The sequence below is a fragment of the Equus przewalskii genome, unplaced genomic scaffold (genome assembly GCF_037783145.1).
Source record: "Equus przewalskii isolate Varuska unplaced genomic scaffold, EquPr2 ChrUn-13, whole genome shotgun sequence".
Lineage (NCBI taxonomy): Eukaryota > Metazoa > Chordata > Mammalia > Perissodactyla > Equidae > Equus > Equus przewalskii.
In genome coordinates this window covers 14539075-14562862 of record NW_027228750.1, presented here as the reverse complement: position 1 = coordinate 14562862, position 23788 = coordinate 14539075, and the positions used below count along the sequence as shown (strand labels likewise).

At 33.7% G+C, this 23788-nt stretch overlaps 1 protein-coding gene across 6 annotated transcripts in view; it reads right to left on the bottom strand.

The window, feature by feature from the left end:
• Positions 1 to 23788, bottom strand: part of COL11A1 (collagen type XI alpha 1 chain) — a 197539-nt gene that overhangs the window by 61716 nt on the left and 112035 nt on the right. For all 6 annotated transcript variants that reach the window (XM_070608147.1, XM_070608150.1, XM_070608146.1 and 3 more), the window contains 6 exons: positions 22748 to 22801; positions 16663 to 16716; positions 12138 to 12191; positions 9338 to 9445; positions 8848 to 8937; positions 8536 to 8589 (listed from right to left, as the gene is read on the bottom strand). In XM_070608147.1, coding sequence (XP_070464248.1) covers positions 8536 to 8589; positions 8848 to 8937; positions 9338 to 9445; positions 12138 to 12191; positions 16663 to 16716; positions 22748 to 22801 — 414 coding nt within the window. The remainder of the gene's footprint in view (positions 1 to 8535; positions 8590 to 8847; positions 8938 to 9337; positions 9446 to 12137; positions 12192 to 16662; positions 16717 to 22747; positions 22802 to 23788) is intronic.

The following is a 23788-nucleotide window of genomic DNA, read 5'->3' as shown; positions in this document are numbered from 1 at the left end:
TCTCAGGTCAACTTTTAAAAGAATAAGCCTTATAAATCCTGTAGCCCCAACTGAATCACTGGAGAAGTCCCATTTCTTTCAAAAATGAAAATTTAAACCCAATATATTAAATAGAGAACATATTTACATATTCAACAAAAAAATAGTGAGAATCCACTCTCTTGACACTGACTGGGAATACAAAATGTACTATGGTAGGTTTCAGCCCCTGAGAAACTTACATTGCAAATAAATTTTTTTCCATAAAAGGTGGACATCGATAGTGATAGAAATCATTGCATTGCTTTATAACTGGCTGTAGTAAAGAACAGAGGGATTTACAACTGTCAGAAAAATAAAAAATTACATCTGAAACAAATATGTTTGGGTTTAAACATAGGTTAAATGGATAATTATCAGCTCCACAAATGCAGGATTTTTGCTTGTTTTTTTACTGGTCTCCAGCACCTCGAGCAGTTACCGGCACACAACAAACCCTAAGTAAATGTGCCAATTTCATGTGTGACATTTTCCTTTCCAGCACTGGAATCAATACCTTTCCCATCTTAAGCAAACTGATTACCCTCACTTGGTTAATATGGCTCACTTTTTTTTGCCAATAAAATGGAGACAGAAATAGTTTGTCATTGGTTTTTCCATGTTTAATGTGGTGATAATATCTAAAGCTCTTTGAACAGTGCCTTAAAGTAGGAATGCAACAGATGTTAGAGAACTGTCCATAAAGAGCTAAATGTTTCAAAAGTAGATATGCGATTCAAATCATCATAGAAGAAAATTTTACAGAAAAGAATACTGAGGTCCAGAAGGTTATATGGAATAACAAGGTAATACTGTTAAAAGAAAGGTGGAGTTTTTCTACATAACAGTATCTTTAATCCTAATTTCAACTCTCTACAGCAATGATGGATATTTTACACATCAAAAGTTCTTAACTGGAACAAACTCACAGAAAAAGGGGCTAAAACCTATAGAAATATCATTTTCCCAATTTGTGATTTAAATAGCAATGAAAATGTAGTAAATTAAAAGTTTTCCAAAGGCAATGATACGTGTTGAATTACATGAATTATAATGACCATAATATCATAAAGTATTCTGTTATTTTAACACTAAACATTAACCACTACAGGTCGCTTGTTTTCAACTTCAAGGTGGACATTTACTAAGGGAAGAATTTACGTTTCTCTATTTAGTTACCTTTCTTTAACTTTACATTAGCTTTACCCTCTTCTGCAGCCCCTTCACCTAAACCTCACAATGGTAATGAAACAAGAAGCAATAGCATCCCTTTATGTTCTTGGAGCACTGAAAACAGTGGTTATTTCTCCGACTCTTCACACAAAGGAGAACACCCAGATAAATATTTTCTTAGTTATTTTCACTGAGTGTTTTATATTCTGAAGAGCAGTTGTAAAGTAAATGAAAGTGGTAAACAGGGAAATCATCTCATCAGCATTCAGTTAAAAGGCAGCTCCCTAGAGAGAACAGAAGCTTAAACACAAAAAGTTCTTATGAACAAGAGCTATACAAGTAGAAGGCAAAAAAGTCTACCCCTTTCTTTTTAAGGCCAAGTTGATGTTCACAGCAAAACTAGTATGAGGTAATTTCTACTCTCCAGATTACATATATTTTAGGTCAGATAAGTTAAAAATTCAGATAAAATATCAAGCATTACCAGAATTTAAAGCATAAATTCGGAATGATTAAGTTGAAGTCCTGCAATATCTCAATCTTTGGTGAGTGAGCCCCACCACCATCTCCATACTTTGCTCAGCCCTGGTTGGATGTCATAACAGTCCACTGAGATCTACTGGGGTTCCAATAGAGAAAACGTGCTTTATCTTAAAAAGTATAGTATAGGACCCAATTAGTCACTTGGTGTATAAGGAAAAGTCAGTGAAAAGAAGGTTCTCTGGAATAGGATGTAGGAAAAAAATTAGAAGAAATAAGAATTATGATAGGAAGGGTATGTAAACTCCTAAGGAAAAGATGACAACAGAAAGAAAGAATAGCATAGAAAGAGGAAAAGAGGGTCAGAATCATCACGAGACAGTTACGAAACAGAAGTCGGAGGAAAGGTGTAAAGACTGATGGACAGCACAGTGGTGAAATCGTGGACATTTACTTTGTAGCAGCTTTGTATCTGGCTCCCTCTCATATACTTTCTTTATATATTAACCATAATGTGGTTGTAAAGATAGAGGGCTTTTACTAAACACACTATTATATTTTTTTTAATCTCCTCATTTCCAGAGAAATAACTGTTGGCAATGAGGGGATTCCATCTCAGAAAAAATATATGGAAAGATTATGTAGGGAATACATTTTCCTTGATTTTGTTTCATGAAAATATAGATGGTAGGTGCAATCTGAGGATTTGCTGGCATGACATATTGTATATACTCTGTTTACAGAAATATACAACATTTACTTGGTTTATGTTCAACATGTGAGAAAAATGGTGCACTGCCTTTCTCTTGCTGTTCCGTCCCTTGTTGTTTTCTGCCTTGTGTGTGGGCGTGAAGGCAGCCACTTAGTGAGTAAACCCTTTGATCAGAAAACATGCCTGTGATTTGACTGGCATCTATTACCAGCTCTTGGATACAACATCGTGCATACAGCGAACACTTGGTTTCTGCCAGACTTTAAAAACCCAAAGTCATAGCACCCTGCTGGGATAATTTTGTCTGTCTTAAGTGGGAGCAATAAAAAAATGTTTCTCAACATACGTTTACTCCTAGTAGCAAAACCTTTAAAGCACTATAAAATTGAAATACCAGTTCTTTGCTAAGAGGATTAAAATAGTGCCGAGTGCTTTAAGACTAAACTTAGCATACAGAAAACTTGCTTTTCATAGATAAAACTGATTTTTATTTATAGCTTCAACTTCAACATAATGCCTTTAGGCAAAAATCATTGTCCTCACCCTGTCTTCTTTGTTCTATCTTTTAACATAACACATTATTTACTATGTTATTTTATCTATCTCATATCTGTCTTCCTCAGTAAACCATAAGCTTTTTGCAGGAAATGTCCATTTAATGAATCTATATAACTTCAGTTTAATAGATTGTCTGGTATATTCAGATATTTATTTACTTATAATTTTTTTACAAAAGAAGGCTTATAGCAGCTTACAGAGAAGGTATAAAATATAAGAGAATATAAATAAGAAACAAGTAAGAAAAATAGATAAGGAGGTAACTTTTTATTGGCATAAAATAGAACCAAGAATATTAGTAATCAAAAAATGCACACTATAAACTAAGGTTTTTCCCAACTGCAGGTCATGTTCCATTGGTGGGTTATGAAATCAATTTAATGGGTTTTATCCAGCATTTTAAAATTTTAACTAGAATAAAATATAGATAATATTAAGGTACACCACATGTACTTCTTTTATAGTGAGTTGTAGTCAAAAAGTTACAAAAACAGTCATAAAGCAAAGAGTTATCTCCTCCACTGTCTCAATTTTGACTCCATGATTTCTGTAAGCCAAAGCAAAATGAGAAATCTAATTTTCATAATTTGTAACAGTTAAAAGAAAAAAATAAACCAGCTAACTTCTCAAGAAATTATAAGTATTTCCCAAGCTATGATTAGCAAGCGACGACTTCTGAGAATATTCATAATGAGGGCCCTGTCTAAAGTGATCTCCCATATCCTCAAATAGATCCCTTTGGTTGATGCAATTCTACACATCATTCCCTCTAAACACAGGCCATTGGCATCACAGCCACACCTAGCACAGGTCAGTAAATCTGCTTCTATAGGGTGTCATAGCAACATGATACAAATAGCCTGGTCTATGTTTCTAATTGCATGGATTATGGACAAAGAGAATGGATGCCAAATACATTTATAAATGAGTAAATGGATACAAGGACAGATGGATGACTACTAAATATTATATTTTGCTTTGTATGGGTCAGAAAAAACAAGAATATAGTGTAAAAGGTGCATAATTGTGTCATGTACAAACTTGACAAATCTCACTGTGAGCAAGAGTTGTTAACTGATAAAGCCTTGCTTAGAGTTTTCAGTTTCAGTTCATTGATAACTTGTGCAATGAGGGGATTTATTATTTCTCTTGTAATCCAGAAATACACAGCACAACTCTGCTTAAGAATTGTATTCTAGGATAAAGAAGCTAAGGATTCAACAGCATATTGAAAAACATCTTAAGGATTCAACCTGTTGACTTGTTTAAGTAATTTAATCTTTGATTTATTCAAATTAAGCAACAGTTATAAAGAGTACATATAGGAATATTACAGCCCAGTGAGCTGTAATATTAGCTCCTCTAACTCTCCTCCTTCTAACAAAATTGTTCACAGTTGAGAAAGGTCAAGAGGACTTGGCAAAATGGAAACAAAATAGAGAGAGAGAGAGAAAGAAAGGGACAGGGAACTTAAGCAGATGTTTACAGAGTAAGAGATATATTCATCTGGAAATGAGTTTATATAATGTGCTATCATGGATTTTTGTCTTCAAAAGACTATGAACTTGGGCAAGTTGTTTACCTTCTCTAAGCCTCAGATCTCTTGCCTTTAAAAATGGAACGATAGTATCTACCAGGCCAGGCTGTAAGAATCAAATAGAATAATGATTATAAAGTTCCTAGAATTAAGAGTTGAAAGAGTAAACTGTTTAAACATTTCATTTCCTTTTTCTATTTTTCTATTTCTATTTTCTTTACCCTTCACATTCTTTAGTCATTCTTTTTCTCCAAGAACTCATTACTTTAATATTTTCTCCTTAATACAAATAACTGCAAAATCTCCATCTCTCTCTGTTTCTGTGAATTTCAGTCCTGCAACTTACTATTATTTGGTCAATATCCCAAAAGTAAAGTTAATAATATGATGTAAACTCAGACCAATCTATTACAGAATCAAGGAGTTCTACAGCATATTCTTACGTCTTTATCTGTATGACTTAAAATTTCATAATCTCTCACCAACTGACTAGTTATTTCCCTCCATTTTGATGTCATCGTTTTTGATAAACATGACATAACAGAACCTGTTATCTTTTTTGCCAAAGAATACACCACTCCTGATTTTGTGCTTTTAATATCAATTGCAAGGTAACCCCACAGCAAGTCTTGAACCTCAAAAAATAAGAATTAATACTAACAAACTTTCTGGATAAGTAATGGTTTACATTCAGAAAGTTAACAGTTTTTTGTTTTAATCTTAGTCATCTGGAATAAAAGTTTTTCAAAATCAGATTTCACATGCACATAATTGCTTTAAATGGAGTAAATGACAGCTTGTTTAGCACTTGTTGGAGGAGTCATCATCATGAACCTCTTTATTTTATAGCAATTACAGCAATAGTGTAAGGAACTAATAAATATGGATATCTTTCCTGTTAGTGGTTTGTCTTCTGTCGACTTTAAGGAAGAATTTTAATTGGTTGATGCCTACAGTATTGGATACGTGAATTTCTTATAAGAATAGGTGTTAACTCCAAATGAATAAACTCACAGGGAGCATCTGTGGAGCATTTCTGTTGGCAAAGTATAAAAGCCTTTTAAAACCTTTTGTGACTGCTAAGAGATTTTGGGTTTTCGTGTGAGAATGTTTTGTGTTTGTTGTTGTTCTTGACCAGGTGAAATTGCTCCAGGCATGGAAGGCATCACTAAACTGTCATTCCCACAGGGACACAAGCTTGAGGTCATCATTCAGGTTTCATCTTTCCTCACTGTCCATTTCCAATCTAAATCTAAATCCTACAATCCTGCCTTCCTAGTGTTACCTCTGCACTGTCCTTTCACTTCCCACTGCCCTAGTCATTGGCTCACTCATATTATGACATTGATCACTGGACTTGTATGCTCATAGAGTCTCTCCACCTGTTATATATTACACATGAGTGATGATTTTTTTCCCTAAAACTTTAATTTTTTTACTCCATTTGCTCCCCAAATTTCAAATCTTCAAATTATTTCAACTTGGCATTTTAGAGCTTCAATGATCATATGCTGTATTATATTTCTGCTTTAGCTTCACAATATGTAAACACATAGCAAAGTGCCGGGATCCTAGCAAGAATTCATCAAATTTTAGTCCTTTTCCGAAGGTGCTCCACTTCGGTAAGACCAGACATTCCCTAAACACCTTATCATTTTCCTAATACCATTTTCTTAATCTTAAATGATTTTGTAATCCTCTGCACTCTGTGAAGCCAAGTTCAAGCGCCACCTCCCATGTGACCCTTCCGCTGATTTCTCTCCTCTCCCTCCCATCCTTGCATAATTACCATTTATTGTTTGTATGTCATCAGGCATTTAATCATTGACCGTCTTATAGTACTGTTTAGTCTTTGGTGTGTTTATTTTCAAAACTATTTACCTTATTTTAAGTCTGTTAAAGGATATCTTCCATGGAGCTTAACTATATACGGGGAAGTAAATAGTAATAACCAAATAAATGGCTGTTGAAGCCGGTTAAATAAATAATATATTAGATTTTTATATCATATTTAATATGTTATTCTACATGTAACTGGATTATTGTTTATTAACATCCTGTTAAAGTGTATCTCTTGGGTATATTATTTCCCCTATAAATACATTGATTTCAACTGTTCTAAACATTTGGAATAGAATTGTTTCCTTGATCTCAAAAAATAACTTTAAACAATTTAATCTTTCCGATCATAATTCAGGTTTTACAGACGTACTAATCATTGATCTTAAGTAAATATATATATACACATACATATATTCCTAAAATAAAAGCACTTTAGAACCTGAATATCTAGTTAAATGGATTGCATTGTACTAAAAATTTTCAAGGTTCTACGCTTAAACAGGAAATTTTTGTCTTATTCAGCTGTTGTTCCTACTATTGCTATCACACTAACTTATGAGGATATTTAAAAATGTTCCACATAAATTTATGAATTTTATGAATATGGAAAGTCAAATATAGTTACCAAAATATTTTATTTTTCTTTTAAAAAAAATCTTTACCAGATGCCTATACATACCTTAATCATTGTAATATGACATTTGCACGATCTACAGATTAAATAGAATGCTAATCAGTCTGCCAAAGGTTATATTGCTGTGTTCTCAGTGTTAACTATGATATATACACTTTACTCCAATATCAGGCTTTATGATGATTCATATAAGTAGATACAGAATGATTACTGTGTATCAGGCACTGTGCTGTGAAGGCAACCAAAATAATACAGGGAACTCACAGTCTAATGAGACAATCAATTATATTCCAATGTAATTTCTAAAATACCAATTATAACACAGAGTGCTGAGGGTGAAGAAATTTCAATAATAAATGAAATGGAGGCAAACTCTCCAAAGACAACTTTATACAGATTTAACACTTAAGCTTGATCTCTATGGATGAGTAGGATCTTTGTCAAGTAGTGAAAGACAAATTGAGGTTTCTTGGAAGAAGGGGAAAATGAAAAAGTATTTTCTCTGCAAAGTATAAAAGATCACAGTAGTTTGAGAAGCAAGAAGAAGTTCGATGCACTAGATTGTGTAGAATTAGAGGGGCAGACAATAAGGAAAATAAAGTAGGCTATGGCGATTGGGATCAAATTGTGAATGTGACTGGTTGGTCATGATGAGGAGTTTTTGGTTCTGAAAGTAGCATGGGACCATGAGATATATATAAGCAGATGAATGGCAGTTAAGGATATGTAACTATAATTCTAGAATCAGAGGGCAAAACCGACTGAAGAGGGTAAGAAAATGGAGTCAAGGAGATGAGTTAAGACACTTAAGCAAGGAGAGACAAGAAAGATTCTGAACAAAGGTGGTGGTAGTGGAAATGAAGAAAAAGGGTCAAATTAAAGAAACATTTTGAAGATAGAACTAATATGACTTCAACACGTTGTATGAGGAAGTTGAGAGGGATTTAAGGCAACTTTCAGCTTTTCAGATTGCCTAAATAAACTGAGAATGAGAAGAGGCCACTAAAATTGTTAGTTTGGCTGTTACTGGTAACCTTTCAGAGTACAGATAAGAACAACGGTGACTTTATGAAAAAATGAAGGCTGTATTTGATTGCTTTCTTAGGGATTGAAATATATCTCAAAAAAAGGAAAGGTAAAGTAAAAGTATGATATTTACTCATTTACCAATTATTTCATAAGGTTACATTGACTAAATAAAGCAATCTGGATAATACTTAAAATGAATATACACCTTTCATACTCATGAGATTTTTTAAAAAGCATTGACAAAATTCAATTCTCACCAAGTACTCAGAATCAGAAAAATTATGATTTATTTCCTAGGGTATTGTAAGAGGCAAGGCAGATTCTTTTACCTCCCAACAGCAGCAGTGGAATAAATATTTCCAGTCATCTAAACTCTTCTGTTTCTGCACTCATTAGTGCATGCAATTAGTAGAAACCAGGCACTGACTGATTTGATTGACATGTGTTTATTTTTTGGCCCACACACTGTGGGATCACAGCATGAGAGTAATGAAAGAAGAGCTGTAATTTGCAACCATGTATAGCGTGGATATTTATTATAATCATACTTACAACTGGACCTGGTGGGCCCTGGGGACCTTCCCCTCCTTTCAGTCCAGGTGCACCCTAGGAAAAGTGAAAAAACAAAGAAAATGAATCAATCTGAATTAATATAAATAGGAGGAGATGTATGATTGATAAAATGAGGATGCTAGGAAGTATTTTTAGACACAAATACATATTGCTATATATCTTATGATAATCAATGCATATTCTTACATATTTTCCCTTAGTTACTCATGAATCTTTATTTAGTTAGGACCTGAAAAAAATGCTTCTAATAAGCAATTTCATTCAAATGCTTTATCTATATGTTGATTATACCTGAGCTCCAGGAAGACCTCTTTCACCTGGGAAACCACGTAGTCCTGCCGGTCCATCTTTCCCTGAGATACCTTGAGGACCTGGGTCACCCTAAAGAATATAATACACATCCATTATGCCGAGTAATTTCTATACATGCTTCCTCAAACAAAATTGTGATGAACTCTAACCTACTATAAGTAAAGTCTGAATGTCATTTAATGATGAGAATATTGTGCAGAATGCCTTATGTGTTAAAATGAACTAACCATTACCTATATTTATGAGTGATATAAATGGATTGTTTTATGGTCAAGGGGGAGAAGTGGTCTTAGGTTATTGTTCAGTCGTGCCTTGAAGTACAGTAAACTGAATATTTTACTGACATATCTTTCTGACATTCATTTAAATACCATGCCAACATTTAGAGAATCTACGGACAAGTGATGGAAGCTACAGTGAAAAGTAAACGGATGTTTTCAGTCAAGAAAATTCCTTGAGCATGTTGTACCTTTGCACCTTCTTTTCCTGCAGCACCAGGAAGACCTTGCTCACCAGGAGGTCCAGGAGGGCCAGGATGTCCACGTTCACCTATTGGGCCAGTCTCACCAGTTGGTCCCTAAATTGGATAAGGAAACCTTCATTAGATTGCTTTTTTATGTTTGGCAAAGATAACCCAAATAAATAAACCCAAACTCAAAATAAATATTACTCTCTTTCACAAAAGTTTATCATTCTCATATATTTTCATGATGTCCTACAAAACACTTCATATAAAGCACTGAAAGCAGCACATCTGAGAAGAGTCTAAAAAGATTATGTGTAATCTTGGTTAGAATCTGAGCGTACGAGACAAATATATAGATAGATTCAAAGAGATGTTTTCTTTGTTTAATACCAGAATTGCTTCAGGATGAGGCCACTCCATGTATTGTTAAAGACTGTGGTTTTTCACTACAGTTTTGTCCCATTCCCTCTTTTTAAGTAAGGTGTCGAATGAGTTTAGGAGTAAAAGAGGCTTTGGTACCACATTGGTAGCTGCTCAATGAATCACCGCTTGATGATAAGCCCAGGTCCCCGAGAACTCAACAACCAAAGTGGTTCTCCTTGGAATTTCCATGGTTGGAGACCTCCCTCTTGTTAATCTGTATTCATTTGACAGAGTCTAGAGAATGCAGCAGGCAGATCCTAAAGGCCATGAGTTTGAGCTGGCAGTTCCTCTCAGCCGAAGGCGGTAACAAATAGGTCACTGCCTTAAATTGCTGCAAACGCCAAAGTGAAAAATGTTAGGTCATTTATGTGTCCCCTGCGTGCTGCCGTTTTCTGGTGCTAGAGTTTAATGAGCTTTCAAGTGTAAATAGAGAATGGTGACCAGTTGCTCTCTATCTCCACTTAGAATAAAGCAAAATGAAGGATTTAAGTTAAAGATATATAAAGGAAAAGTTTCCCGATGGTAGGGTTGTTAAGCAGGGGAATGCGTTACTGAAGTTGTTTCTGAAATATCATTCTTTGTTATTTTTCTAAAAATGCAAAAGATTCTAACTTTTTGGTCTTGAGTAAAGAACACATCTGCCCCAAATTTGAGTGTACATTCCCAGGTTTAAATTCCTTTAATTATGTATTGCTGAAAGTCCCCAACTTATCATTAATGTGCAAACATTTCCTCTCAAAGGAATTTTTCCTTAAATATCTGACCAGAATTTCAATAGTAAGGAATGCAAAATTGATCCTAATTTAACGACTATCACCATTGAGACAAAAATGAGCAGTGATTCACACAGTTGTACAAAAAAAGGAATGAATATCAAGTATTGCAATCAATATTGCTCCTATTAAATCACCTTCTTTGTCCTAACATGAAAATATGGTTACATTTGAAATAGGCAATTGGATTTTCTTTCTTAAAAGGACCAATATAAGAAAAATAATTCAATGACGATGCATGCTCAATAAAACACCTGCTGCTTTTATGCACTAGAGTAGGGAGAAAAAAAGAACACAGGTCCTGAAATATTCAGTTAAGTCCCAAATGTTGGAATCTAATTCCATTTCTGTTCATGGATATGTAACATAAAAGGAATCATTCTTCCAGTTAAATTTTTTCACAGAATATTGTTGTCAAGTTGTTTGAAATAGAAAAATAACAATATTTTTGGAGGAAGCTAATTACAGAGGGGGTATTTTTTTCTTAATTAAAATTGATAGTTAAAAGGAGGGCTTCAGCATAAAAAAAGTATGCAAAAAGCATCATGCACACTGTGTTTTCTTTATAAAGGAATGAACAGTTAGCATTTTCTGTGGCTCAGGATTAATCTTCTAAATAAAATGATCAACTAATCCAAGAATTCTTCATTTCTGCTTCGATCACACATATTCCTAGAAAGAAGATGTAGTTTCTTGATTATTTGTGTGTGTGTGTTTGGACGTTGGTGTTTGTGTGTTTGAATTACAAAGTGTTAAGAACTAATTATAGGCTGAGAGAAGTTTATTTAAACCAATTAATTAAAACACTTATTCAACTGCTCTTGCTCTTTTGCTATAATTTGTTATTAGCAGGGGTAAAATTCCAGCTGTGTAAACTAAATGTGTCCTGTCCATTCAACATGCTTTGCCAGAATTCAAATATTATTTTCTATTCCCATGAATTATTCTCTACAGCTATTTAATATCATAATCAGGATACTGCTTCAATTTTTGAGACTCTTTCTGCTACCTATCTTGAAAAAGCTACTTGTTTTTGCCATTATTTCAGGATACTCAAAGATTAAAAATCGACTATTTTATCACTGATGGAAATCGTTGTTACGAAGACAAAAATCTTAAGAAATATATAATATACTACAAGTACTAAAATTTTAGAAGAAAATTGTTCTCAAAGCTTTACATTATATTTCTAACATATTATACTTCTAAATCTAATTTAAACTAAGAAAACAAGTCATTTTTAATTTGAAATTCTTGGAAAAGATGATGGCCAATCTATTTAACAAAGCATTTTGGTGTTGTAAGCAGATGGTGCTATGGTCAGGCTATTGCGTTAACTGCACTGTGAATTTTCTTACTTATTTGCATCATTTATTTTATTCTTCCCTTTTATTCATTCAGGCAATTGAAAAAGCACTTTAGTTAAGTAATACTTTGCTGAAGTTTACTCGATGTAGGCAAGTTGTGTATATTTAAATACTATCTGAAATATAAAAATATATCATTTTCAATCATAATAAAATGGGAAGGTTTTGCACAACTTAGGAAAGGTGAAAATATAAACAGAAAATTAAATCTTGTTAGAGAAATAAAGTAATGAAATTTACCTGTGGTCCAACAACACCTCCTGGTCCAGGAGGGCCAGTCTTGCCTTGGAATCCCTAAGGGAAGAAAGCATAATCCATAAAAGCTGGGCAGGACACAAAACACAAATTAAAATTCTGCTGAGACAATTGAATAACTCACATTTAAGGAAATTCATCTTTTGGCTAAAAATACTTATTTTTAAGTGCTTTTAAATTATTATATTCCAGTTATCCTTAATATTCAAAATTTATCGTCTTCACTATTTCACTCTGTAGTCCAATGATTACTTCCAATAAGTAAAAGAGAAAAGAAAATAAAAGGATGAAGCTGGAACAAAAATGTGTTCTTAACTCTGTTACACCAGGTCAAACAACATAAAGAATTTAAACCTAGCAATGTTTATGGATGAAATAAATGATGATTTAGACACTCTTTGAAACAGGACATTGTTTCTATATAAGGAGATAAATCTACAGTCTGTGATCATAATGCATTTCTATTTCCTGCATTCCAACAATCTCATAAAATAAAATGATATACAAGAATAAATTTATTTAAAAATACTTTGCATGATTAGTAATCATTTCAGCATTTTATCAGTGTTCTTTCTTAAAACCAAAAAGAATATACTTACAAACGTACCTTACACATAATGCAGTCATTAAAATAAAATCCACTAGACGTGAGCAGCGTGTGCTCACTAAGCAAAGCCTGTGGGCATATTCTGGTATCTCTATTTCTCTAGATTCGTGGGTTATTCATTCTGCATGACTGTATTATGATTGGCTAATTACTTTCTCATGTAAATTAACTTACTTTTAACAGTTGGAGAAATAGATTCAAAATACTGGAAGGAAAACCTTCCAAAGAACTGAATTAAAGCATATAGTATCTTTAAAAGTTTTATTCGCTATAACATCAGACTGAAAATAATGTTAGAAAGCAAACAGCAGAAACTGGTAGCACCATGTTTGTATTACAACCGTCCAGATAATTATGATTAAATTATTTATAATAAAATTTCATAAGTAAGAAAAGGAAAAGAATCTGTATTTATAATTATTTAATTGATGTTACAGGGAAAGAAAACAGATTTCTCTTATTTTTTAAGTCCTTTAATTCTTAAGACCATCAGGGTTCCACTTGAGCTATCAATCCTAAGAGCAAACGTATCAATGAAATAGAATTTATTTAGCATTTTATAAACAAAATAGTAGCTTGACTGCTTAATTTTAACTTTTCGGCAGCTTACTGGTTTGGAAATTTACACACACACTCATATATACATACCTATATAAGCACACATATACATTTGTGTGTATAATATATGTGTGTATTGTGTGTATATACATATATTTTTTTCTTTTCCACTGAGACCTAACAGCTTGCTGTTTCTCTTACCCATTTGTTCAAAAGATTTAGTTTCATACTGTACCTACTCCTTATATTATCTCAATAATCTCCATGGTCACAATTGTTATCTATATACTAGTGAATTCCTCTACAGCAAACTATTTCTCAAACTCTAATCTGTGCTGAGTCCTAAAATTCTCTCAGCAGGTGACCACCGGACATTTCCAATCATATCTTATGCTCTCTCCCAACTCAACCATCCTGATGTGGAGCTCACTAAATGAATCCTTTCCTTTGCTTTTCCTCCTGTGTTCTCTCCCTTTGTTAGCAGAGTGCCTTCAGATCCCAGGCTTTCCTTCAGCTCACACTCTGTCATTTAATCCTACTGTGTCATCTTAGAGACTCTCTCAAATACAGCTTCTTCTCTCTTGTCTCGTAGACCCGTTTTATTCCAACAGTAATCACCACTTTCCCTGACCAGTTTCTCAAGTCAGGTTCACTCAACTGTCCACTTCAGCCAGAGTCACCATCTCACAAAAACAAATCTAATCAACTCATTGCTGAGCATACATAATGAGCATCCATTACTGAGTCTGTCACTCCAGTTACCTCTTTGCTTTGAAAAGAAGTCCTAAATTCTAGTCATGTTGATTTTCTCACCTTTCCCTGAATAGCCATACACCATATACTTGCACAGCTTATTCACTCTGTCTGGATTACCCTTCTCCCAATTTCTAATCACTAAGTTTGATGTGAAGATGCAAATCCAATTCTGAACTTAAAAAAAATTAAAGTCTTATAAACTTTTTTTCTTAGTGACTGTGAGAGCAAGAAGAGCACACAAAAAATGACTGCAAATTAACTAATGATGAAAATTCAATGATTAAAAATCAATGCTTAATTGAGGAAATTCTGTGAAAAATTCGCAACCCAGTCTTGCACTCATACTTTCCAAGAGGAAAGAGAAAAGCTTGAGTGCTACCACATCTGAGTCGGGGATAGATTTGGGAGGAGCTGGAAGACAGCATTGTCCGTATGTCTGTTCATTCAAAACACTCGTAGTGTTTGCAAGTATCTAATAAATCTTACCCTAGGAATCTTACAAATAAACCACGTACAAGAAAACTTTTATAGTTCAGAATGGAGGATGCTGGTTTAACATTGTCATATAATATGACTACGCCTGACATTTAAATTTAGAATAACAAGTTAAATCATGTTTTTCAAAGTTCTTGAAAACAGAAATAAATCTGACACATGGGTAATTAGAAAAACCTCCTGTAAAACCCAATAAAAATGTAACTTCTATTCTGATCATCTCTAACGGAGTGAGTTAATTTTAGGAGCAATGCAGGATTTGGCACTTGCTGAGACAAATTTGGCTTATTTCAGTATAATAGAAACTATTTCTAATTATTTTTTGTAAAGGCCTAGTGGCCTTACAAAGCTTTGAATTGTAAGACATCAGAATGAACCTGCAATTCAAGGATTTCTGACTGGGGACAAATCTCAAATATAACAGAAGGATTTCTTGTTTAGTATAAGCTAACACATATATAGCAAAATATAGCTGCTCTAGATTCTGACTCTTGTCTAAGCCAATCTTTTGAATCCCAGTCAGCACAGAACAAGGTGAAAGGGAAGGTTCCTGGCTATGGGGTAATTCACCATTGCTCATAAAAGTGGATTTGAAATCAGGAATACAATTTTCCAGGAATAATTCTAGCCTTTGTCGATGAAAAAGTACGAGATGAGAACATCCATCCTAGAATCATTAGTTGATATGCTGTTTTTCTTCTTTGTTTAAATTCTAATGTTATATATAATACTGGTTACTTTAGATAGACACAGTAGCTCTTGATTAAATAGAAGAAAAAAGGGATTTTTATATTGGTAGTTCATTAGGTATCTCTCCTCAAAAAACAGTTTGGAAATATTCTAGAGTTATCCCCAGGAACTTACAAGACGACTTAGTTAAAAATGATTGACTGCAAGGTTTGAACAAGAATGCATTTGCAAATGCAGATTCTTCTTTAGAGAGTTTATTTTATGCTCCTCATGCAGATGTCATTCCCAGGTGGAAATCCAAACAATTTTACTCTTTGGTCTCAATGAATCATTCTTGATTGTGTTTTTTAAATCCAAGACTTTGAAGTTTACAATCCGACTAAAACTAAGAAATTGTTACACTAAGAATTGTCACTTGATGAGCAAAACAGGAATTGGCTGGCTGCTGATGGATCATTTCCCCTACACAGAAAATCATCATGTTTTCAGATTTGTTAGCATCTACTTCGATGCAACTCCAAACATGTCTTTGTGCTGGCAGAATGCCCTAAAATGATTTTGAGCTCATAGTCAAAAGTAGTCGGTGTTGTAGTTTCCTTAAGAAATCTGGATGAAATTAATCAATGGTGAGAACCAAGAACTGATTCTGAGGGAACATGCTAATCCATGATGATTTTTGATTAGACTAACAATCCACTGAAATAGCCTGACATATGGTTTTGTAACATGGCAAAATAAATAAACAAACCCACCAGGATCCCTAAACCAGAGTTGAGCTGCCAGATTCCCCTCTACCCAAATCATTGTTATACACATAAGTTTGTTCAGACAATTTATTTAATGTTATATTCCTCATAATCTTAAAATAAAATTGTTACATTTTTCCATTTACATTTCCTTACTTGAGGTGAGAGGATGCATTTGACCTAGTTCCAGATCAATTACGCCTTATGTTTCCAACATCACAAAATATTTTCTCTCTTAGTTCTGAATAGATAGTGTATTATCTCCGTGGTTTACTGTCATGTGCTTCCTTTAGAGAGTGGAAAAGTGATAGGGTTGGGTGGAATATATCTGTAAACAAAGACTTCAATGAAAGGGTTAAGGTTGATAACCTTGTGCGGGATCTTCTCCACCAGCTCATGTCTCAAGTGCTGCCTTGACAATAAAGACAATCGAATGAAGTAATGTCCCATGTCCTCAAGTATATTCATGTAGGTGTTTAGATACAAACAAGGATCTATTTATGCATCTTTTTGAGATATTTTAATAAAAGTTTCAATGGAATTAATTCCTCCATTGTCCCTAACTTGGTAATTGAGCTGTCAATAATAAAGCAGCTTTCTGTGAAATAATGAGGTGCTAAAGATGGAACATTTCAATCAGAATGATGGGGTCACTTACAGTCTCTCCACGTTGCCCAGGGTGTCCAGGCAGACCATCCTTGCCAGGTGGTCCCTAAAATGACAAATATTAAACACCATACATTATAAATATTTCTTAAATTGTTTCATAGCCTAAATGTAATACATTAGACAATTTTCTTATATTTTCATTAGATATCATATCTTGATGTTCTGTTGATCTTACACCTGATACTATGCGTATCTATCTCTTTAGTACAATTCTTCCATAACTGAGACGAAGAGAAAATTATGTAACTCTATTCTGAACGTTTACTTTTAAATTAGCTCATTAGTATCTATCTTTTTTAAAAGCATATTCAAAATGTTAGCTCTTCAGTATTTGAGAAATGAATATTTTCTTCTCTTTTTGGTGATCTTTTCCTAATTCAATTTCCTGTGCATCAAGACTTGGATAACAGAGAAAGATAGTGTCCTCTAGTGGTGGTCTGAGCTTCTAACGGACAAGAATGAAAAGAAACAAACTCATAGACAATGGCACTTTACCTCTCAATTGCTTCAGGTAAAGGAAACAAAGAGCTATGCTCAATTGTAAAAGTCACCAGGATCAAGCCAGTAGATTTTCTTAAACATCCTCTTGGAAGCATAACATTTATTAAGCACTGGAGAGCAAATTTCCTATGCTATCACTGTCTGTAAAGGATGCCGTCTTTATCATGACTGAAGAAATAAATGAAGCAATTAACTAAGTACGTAACTCTGTGAGGTTCCTAAGTTTTAGATAGTTAGTAGAAAGAGATTGCTTCTTTAGGCTGCATTATGGATTATTCATCCTACTCAGAAACCACTAAGTATCAAGTTCAAGTTTCAAAACATGTTTAATAGGTATAGACAGAAATATTCTCACTCCTCTGGATAAATGAAGAGAAATGATCATTCTAACAACATTTTTAATGACAACAGATATACTTCTCACGATATGTTATTTATTTAAACAAATATATTTATTTATTTAAACAAATACATTATTTACATAAACCTATTTTCAAATATCAATTCTTTTTATACTGAGTGAGAAGAAGGCTTTATTTCAAAATAAGATCATTTTCACACATAACTTTCCTCCACTGGAGTAAGACTTTCTCTAGGTTGGCTACAACACTTCAGGAGAAAGGCTTTGTGACAGTGCCCAGGACCAGCTCTGCTCCCTCATCTCATCTTTGCTGACACACTGGTTGCCATGAGAATTAGCAGCTCTAATGGAAGATTGCTGTTATGATATTTCATAAGGTCATTGCTTGCTCAATGATTTGCTCATGTTTTCTAGGACCACCTCAGTGATTCTAGTACCATCCTCCCCAAAAGACCAAACCTACAATGCTTTTAACCAAGCCCCCAGAACGTTATTGGACATCATTTAGCCATTTTTTCTTTCAAATCATGTACTATATATCTATGTATTGGGCACTAAGTATATAGTGATATAAGATATAGCTCTGCCCTCAGTCTAGAGGTGACACATAAAAATAAGCAGTTAATTGCTGGTAGACTTCATCTAGGTTCAGTATTTCAAAACAGTAAATAAAAGTGAATTCTGTGCTTTACCACTATTTTGATACATATGGGAAGAAACGTGCTGTCAATTAGGGGCAGTAGTAAGTTTTAACTAAAAACATAGAGGGTGACAGCTAAAGGATAATAATGGATAATAATTATGAGTTTTCTTTTTCTCACCATACTAAAATGCTTCTCAAAAGATCTGTTCTGCCACCAGCATAAGCTATTTACATCTTTTCTAACAAATCTGTAAATATGAAAGTTAAATATCTCGGAGCCGGCCCCGTGGCCGAGTGGTTAAGTCTGTGAGCTCTGCTTCGGTGGCCCAAGGTTTCGCTAGTTTGGATCCTGGGGGCAAACATGGCACCACTCCTCAGGCCATGCTGAGGCGGTGTCCCACATAGCACAACCAGAGGCACTCACAACTAGAATATACAACTATGTACCGGGGGGCTTTGGGGAGAAGAAGAAAAAAAAAAAGATTGGCAACAGATGTTAGCACAGGTGCCAATCTTTAAAAAAAAAAGTTAAATATCTCAATATATTTGTTGGTGTGAGAAGAATGGATTACACTTTTATTGCAAAATATTATATAACCCTTTAAAAACAGCAATCTCAGATCTAAATGACATCACCCTGGGATGAATGCAACGTAGTTTTCAATGGTTTTCCTAGATATCCTGAGGGAAGAGTGTTAATAGACTACACAAAGAATTCATGTCATCATCATTTTGCTTGACTTAAGTATGTATTCCTAATATTAGTAATTAATACTAATTAATTAAATAATTGTAATGGTTTCTCACTACTATCCAATAAAATAAGGTGGATTAATTAACAAATAATTTCATGGCATTAATTTAAAAATAATAATTTTTTTTAATCAAAATAGGCTGCCTCTTTGATGTTGTTGGTGAAGGGCAGTGGCAACATATTCATCCAAGTGAGGATATGTATATATAGCAAGGCAATTTGTGAAAAGACACTTATAAAGAAATGTTAAGGATGTTTTCCCACTTCCCATTGGCACTGAGTTTTAACTTTTCTCTTCTATAAATAGAATGTAACAGTCATTTTCTAAATCTTAATCACCTCAAACTAAAATTTTTCTTAAATGGGGTAACCATATGCTGACATTGGCATGAGATTAACAGACTCTAAACATGAACATTCCAGGAACTCAACCCCAAAATCCATATGCGCATGTGTGTCTGTGTGAAAAAAAATATATCTATATATATATTTCCTGATTACAATGAAGATGAACCAATTAATTTGCAGGAAGAGGACCTTGGTTTTACCCCTCCATCTGAATGTCTTTCTTCTATATCAAAGAGATGAGGGCATTTCTTTCCTAAACGTTATAAAACTGCATACCGGGGAAATGATAGGAACTTTTATTTCATGCTCTAATGTTTCACTTGTCGAGAAACAGAGTATAAAAATCATTTTGTTTAGCAGTGAAGGCAATGTTCCTTAACAATGTCATGTCTCTCCAACTAGACTGCATGCTTCTCAGGTGTAGGTATTTATAATCTCTCTAATACTTATTAGAGACAAAATGCATGCATGATCAATGGTTCAAAACTTACTGGAAGATATGTGAGACAACAAACTAAAAATGTCTCAGGAAAAAATGGGGCAAATAGCTTTCTTTGACAATAAAATTATATTACATGAGGGAGACAATTCTTAATAATGTGTACAGCTGTAAATGGTATGATAATGTTGAGGTTATATATATCATTGGTTTTTATGTTGCTGAACAATGATCTATCGGCATGGCTTCAAAATATTTATGAAAGACGTTACATCTGGAATCATTTTTGGAACTGTGTTTTCACTTCTCTGTATGTGAAACTTTGCATTACTTAATATTACATTTGGAACAAAACTGAAATAGAGGGTAAATAATATTATATGCGGGTAGTATCAATATTATCTTATATTTAATACTAGCTTTTTGTATTAATCCTTTTATAATACTATAATACAGATAACAATCTTTTCTTGACATGTTTTCAGTAATAGAGCAAAACTGTTAATGTCAGAATAATATTTTAAACAGTGTCTAAAAATTATTGCAAAAAGTAAGAGATTGCTTCAATATTTAAAATTTAAATCAATATTTCAAAATAAATAATTCATTTTTTAAAGATGTGAGCTAAAGTCATATTTGAAAGTAATCAGTGAAATAAAGTTATTCAAACTCAATTAAAAATTGGAGAATACATTTATTTACTTATAAATTTAAAAATATAATGTAATCAGATGTAAAATTTATTTGAAATTTTAACTTCTTAACTTAGAATTTTCTAAATTGTTCCTTTATGCAAGCCTATTGTTGGACTATAGTTGTTTAACTATAATTATTTGAAAATAGAAATTTTGGATGTGTAATTTTTTAAATATTGGCATATATAAAAAGCCTCACATAACTTCCTTAAACAAGGTGCATTTTGTTGTGGTTTTGTCAAAAGATTCAATTCAAAATCAGTTTAAAATATTCAACCTAAAAATGTATATGAATGTGCCTCTAAATGAAACTATCCAGGATTTTAGTAAAACTGCTAGTAATGACTTACTGGGAATTAGTTACTTATATTAATACAATGAACAAACATTTGGTTCTCAAATCATTGACTGAAAATTTTAATTATTCTTAGTTTCCTGAAGAGTAGATCATACTCAAACTATGTGGCTTTACTTTTGGCTAAAATGTTTTTGAACTTTGCTGCTCAAGTATAGCCCAGGGACCAGCAGTATTGGCATCACCTGGACACTTGTCAGTAATGTCAAGTCTCAATACCAACCCAGGCCTACTGAATCAAAATCTACATTATTAACAAGACATCAACATGATTTGTATGCACATTAAAGTGTGGATAGCATTATCTAGACTGGACTAGAACAGTGGATCACAAACTTTAGCGTGCATCAGAACTACCTGGAGAGTTTGTTAAAACACAGACTGGGCCCCTCTCGTAGAGTTCTGATTAGGTGAGTGCAGTGGGGACAACACTTTGCATCTCTAACAAATCCCAAGCGCTGTTGATGCTCTGGTCCAGGGCGCACTTTGACAACAACTTCCTTAGATAATTGGGTGCTGAAAGTTTGTGTACCCCCCGACCCCTGGCAAAATTTGTATATTGAACTCCTAACTCTTCTTTTTTGTTTTTTTTTAATAATTTGTCCTCAGTGCATCACATCATGGGATTCATGATGTTGAAGTGTCTTTTTTTTTCTTTTTTTTTTTAAGATTGGCACCTGGGCTAACAACTGTTGCCAGTCTTCTTTTTTTTTTCCCCTAAGGATTGGCACCTGGGCTAACAACTGCTGCCAATCCTTTTTTTTTTTTTTTAACTGCTTTATCTCCTCAAACACCCCCGTACACAGTTGTATATCTTAGCTGCAGGTCCTTCTAGTTGTGGGATGTGGGACGCCGCCTCAACGTGGCCTGACAAGCGGTGCCAGGTCCGTGACCAGGATCCGAACCCTGGGCCGCCGCAGCGGAGCACGCGAACTTAACCACTTGGCCACTGAGCCTGCCCCTGAAATCCTAACTCTTAAAGGTGATAAATATTATTAGCAGGTGGGGGTCTTTGGGAGGTGCTTAACTCATGAAGGTGGAACCCTCCATGGAATGGGATTAGTGACTTACAAAAAAGGCTCCAGAGAGCCTCGTAGCCCATTCTGCCACGTGAGGATAGATTGAAAAGTCTGTGACCTGAAAGCGGGCCCTCACCTGACTCTGCTGGCATCCTTAACTAGGACTTCTAGCTTCCAGAACTGTGAGTAATAAATTACTGTTGTTTATAAGCTACCCAGTCTGTGGTTTTTGTTATAGCAGCCAGAATTGACAAGACAGTGGGTAAGTAGATTCTAGTTCTCATAAATAAACTGAAAAGGTTGCCAAAAAAAGAAAAGAACTGAGCATTGAGCATGCCCTATATTCCCATGAATATCTAAGTATAAACATAAAGATTTGCAATGAACTTGGTGAACGTATTTGATGAAGATATTCAAAAGAGTGTTGTTCTAAATAAATTTTATAAAAGGGATATGATTCAGGAAGAATTATCATTACATTTTTTAACAAGAATGCCTTATAGAGAGAAAAATGGTAAATACAAATAAATTTTAACGTGATATAAGTAATACCAGAATGTTGGAGGGTGCTTAGGAAGTGATATTTTGATGTAGGATACACTGGATGATGACAGATAAGCAGGAAATTCTGATACACCAAATATTGACAATTCAGTAACAATTTTTAGTGCGATCAATAATATTCATTGTAGTAGAGGAGTAATTGACAGAATATTTACATTGTTCTAGTCTGATATACTTTGAAACAATATTTAACAAGACATATTTAAATTATATTCAGAAACACTCAATAAACTTCATCCATTACAAATATCTATATTCTTCATTATTAGTTGCAATCTTGCTTCTATAGGAATTTTTATCAATATTTATACCTAAAAATTATTTAAAATATAAGCTATGACTGTCAAAAATTGGACAACATTGTAAAATGAAGAAAGATAAACTAGGACACTTACAGGAGGGCCTTTTGGTCCAGGGAATCCAACTGGACCCTGAGGTCCTTGAGGGCCCTAAAAATAGAAAGCAGTGGGGAAATTTAAGAATATACCTTAAAAGACAGATCTTTATACTTTGCAGTTTATTTCTAGAGGTAAACACTATACAGTATATAGCTTCTTCACCATAATGACAGAACTATGCCAATACAATAAGATAAACTGTGCTGATCTAAAAGCAAAACGGATGATTTTTCACACTATTCCTTACTCAAAACCACACATCACGTCAATGATCTTAACTCAAGAACACTGTCAATACTTAGAATTTGTATTAAAAGTGAATACAACATAAAGGTATCAAGAAGTTCCACAGGTTCTTTACTCTTAATATTGCCTGGAAACATCCATAGAAGGAGGATATTTCAATGTCATAGTCCCCAAAAAGACAAATTATTTTAAAAATTGATTCCATGTATGTTCTGGCTCTAGTCCTACAAAACTAAAAGGAAAAACAAGTGACTATCTCAAAAAGACCACAGAGGATGCCTTTAACTAATCTCTATATTTAAAATATATTTATTTTTGAAGACGTCAATATCTCATTTTACTCATGTATAAACTTCTTTAGTAGATAAGATGAAAAGAACTTTACTGTATAATGATTCTCATTAATATTCAATTGAAATATACATTTATAATATCATTCTTGACTTGATGCTTAATTAACTATATTATTCAACATTCATATTTACATAGCTTTAAAATGCATAAAATAGACCCTATTACAGTGACTGTATTGATGGCAGCAAAAGGCTTGGTAAAAAAATCCTTTATATGCCTGGAACATAACAATTATATTTCTAAAAGGAATATATATATAAAATGGAAGATAGTATAAATAAAAATTTTTTAAGTAATACAGCTGGGGGGAATCTATTTATATTTAAACAAAAAATAAAGTTTACTAATGTTAGTCTTTAATAGAATTTATACTTTTCAACTTATCAATTTAGTCTTCCCAAGGGAAATTTCATTGCCATTCTTAAGCCAATGCTAGTT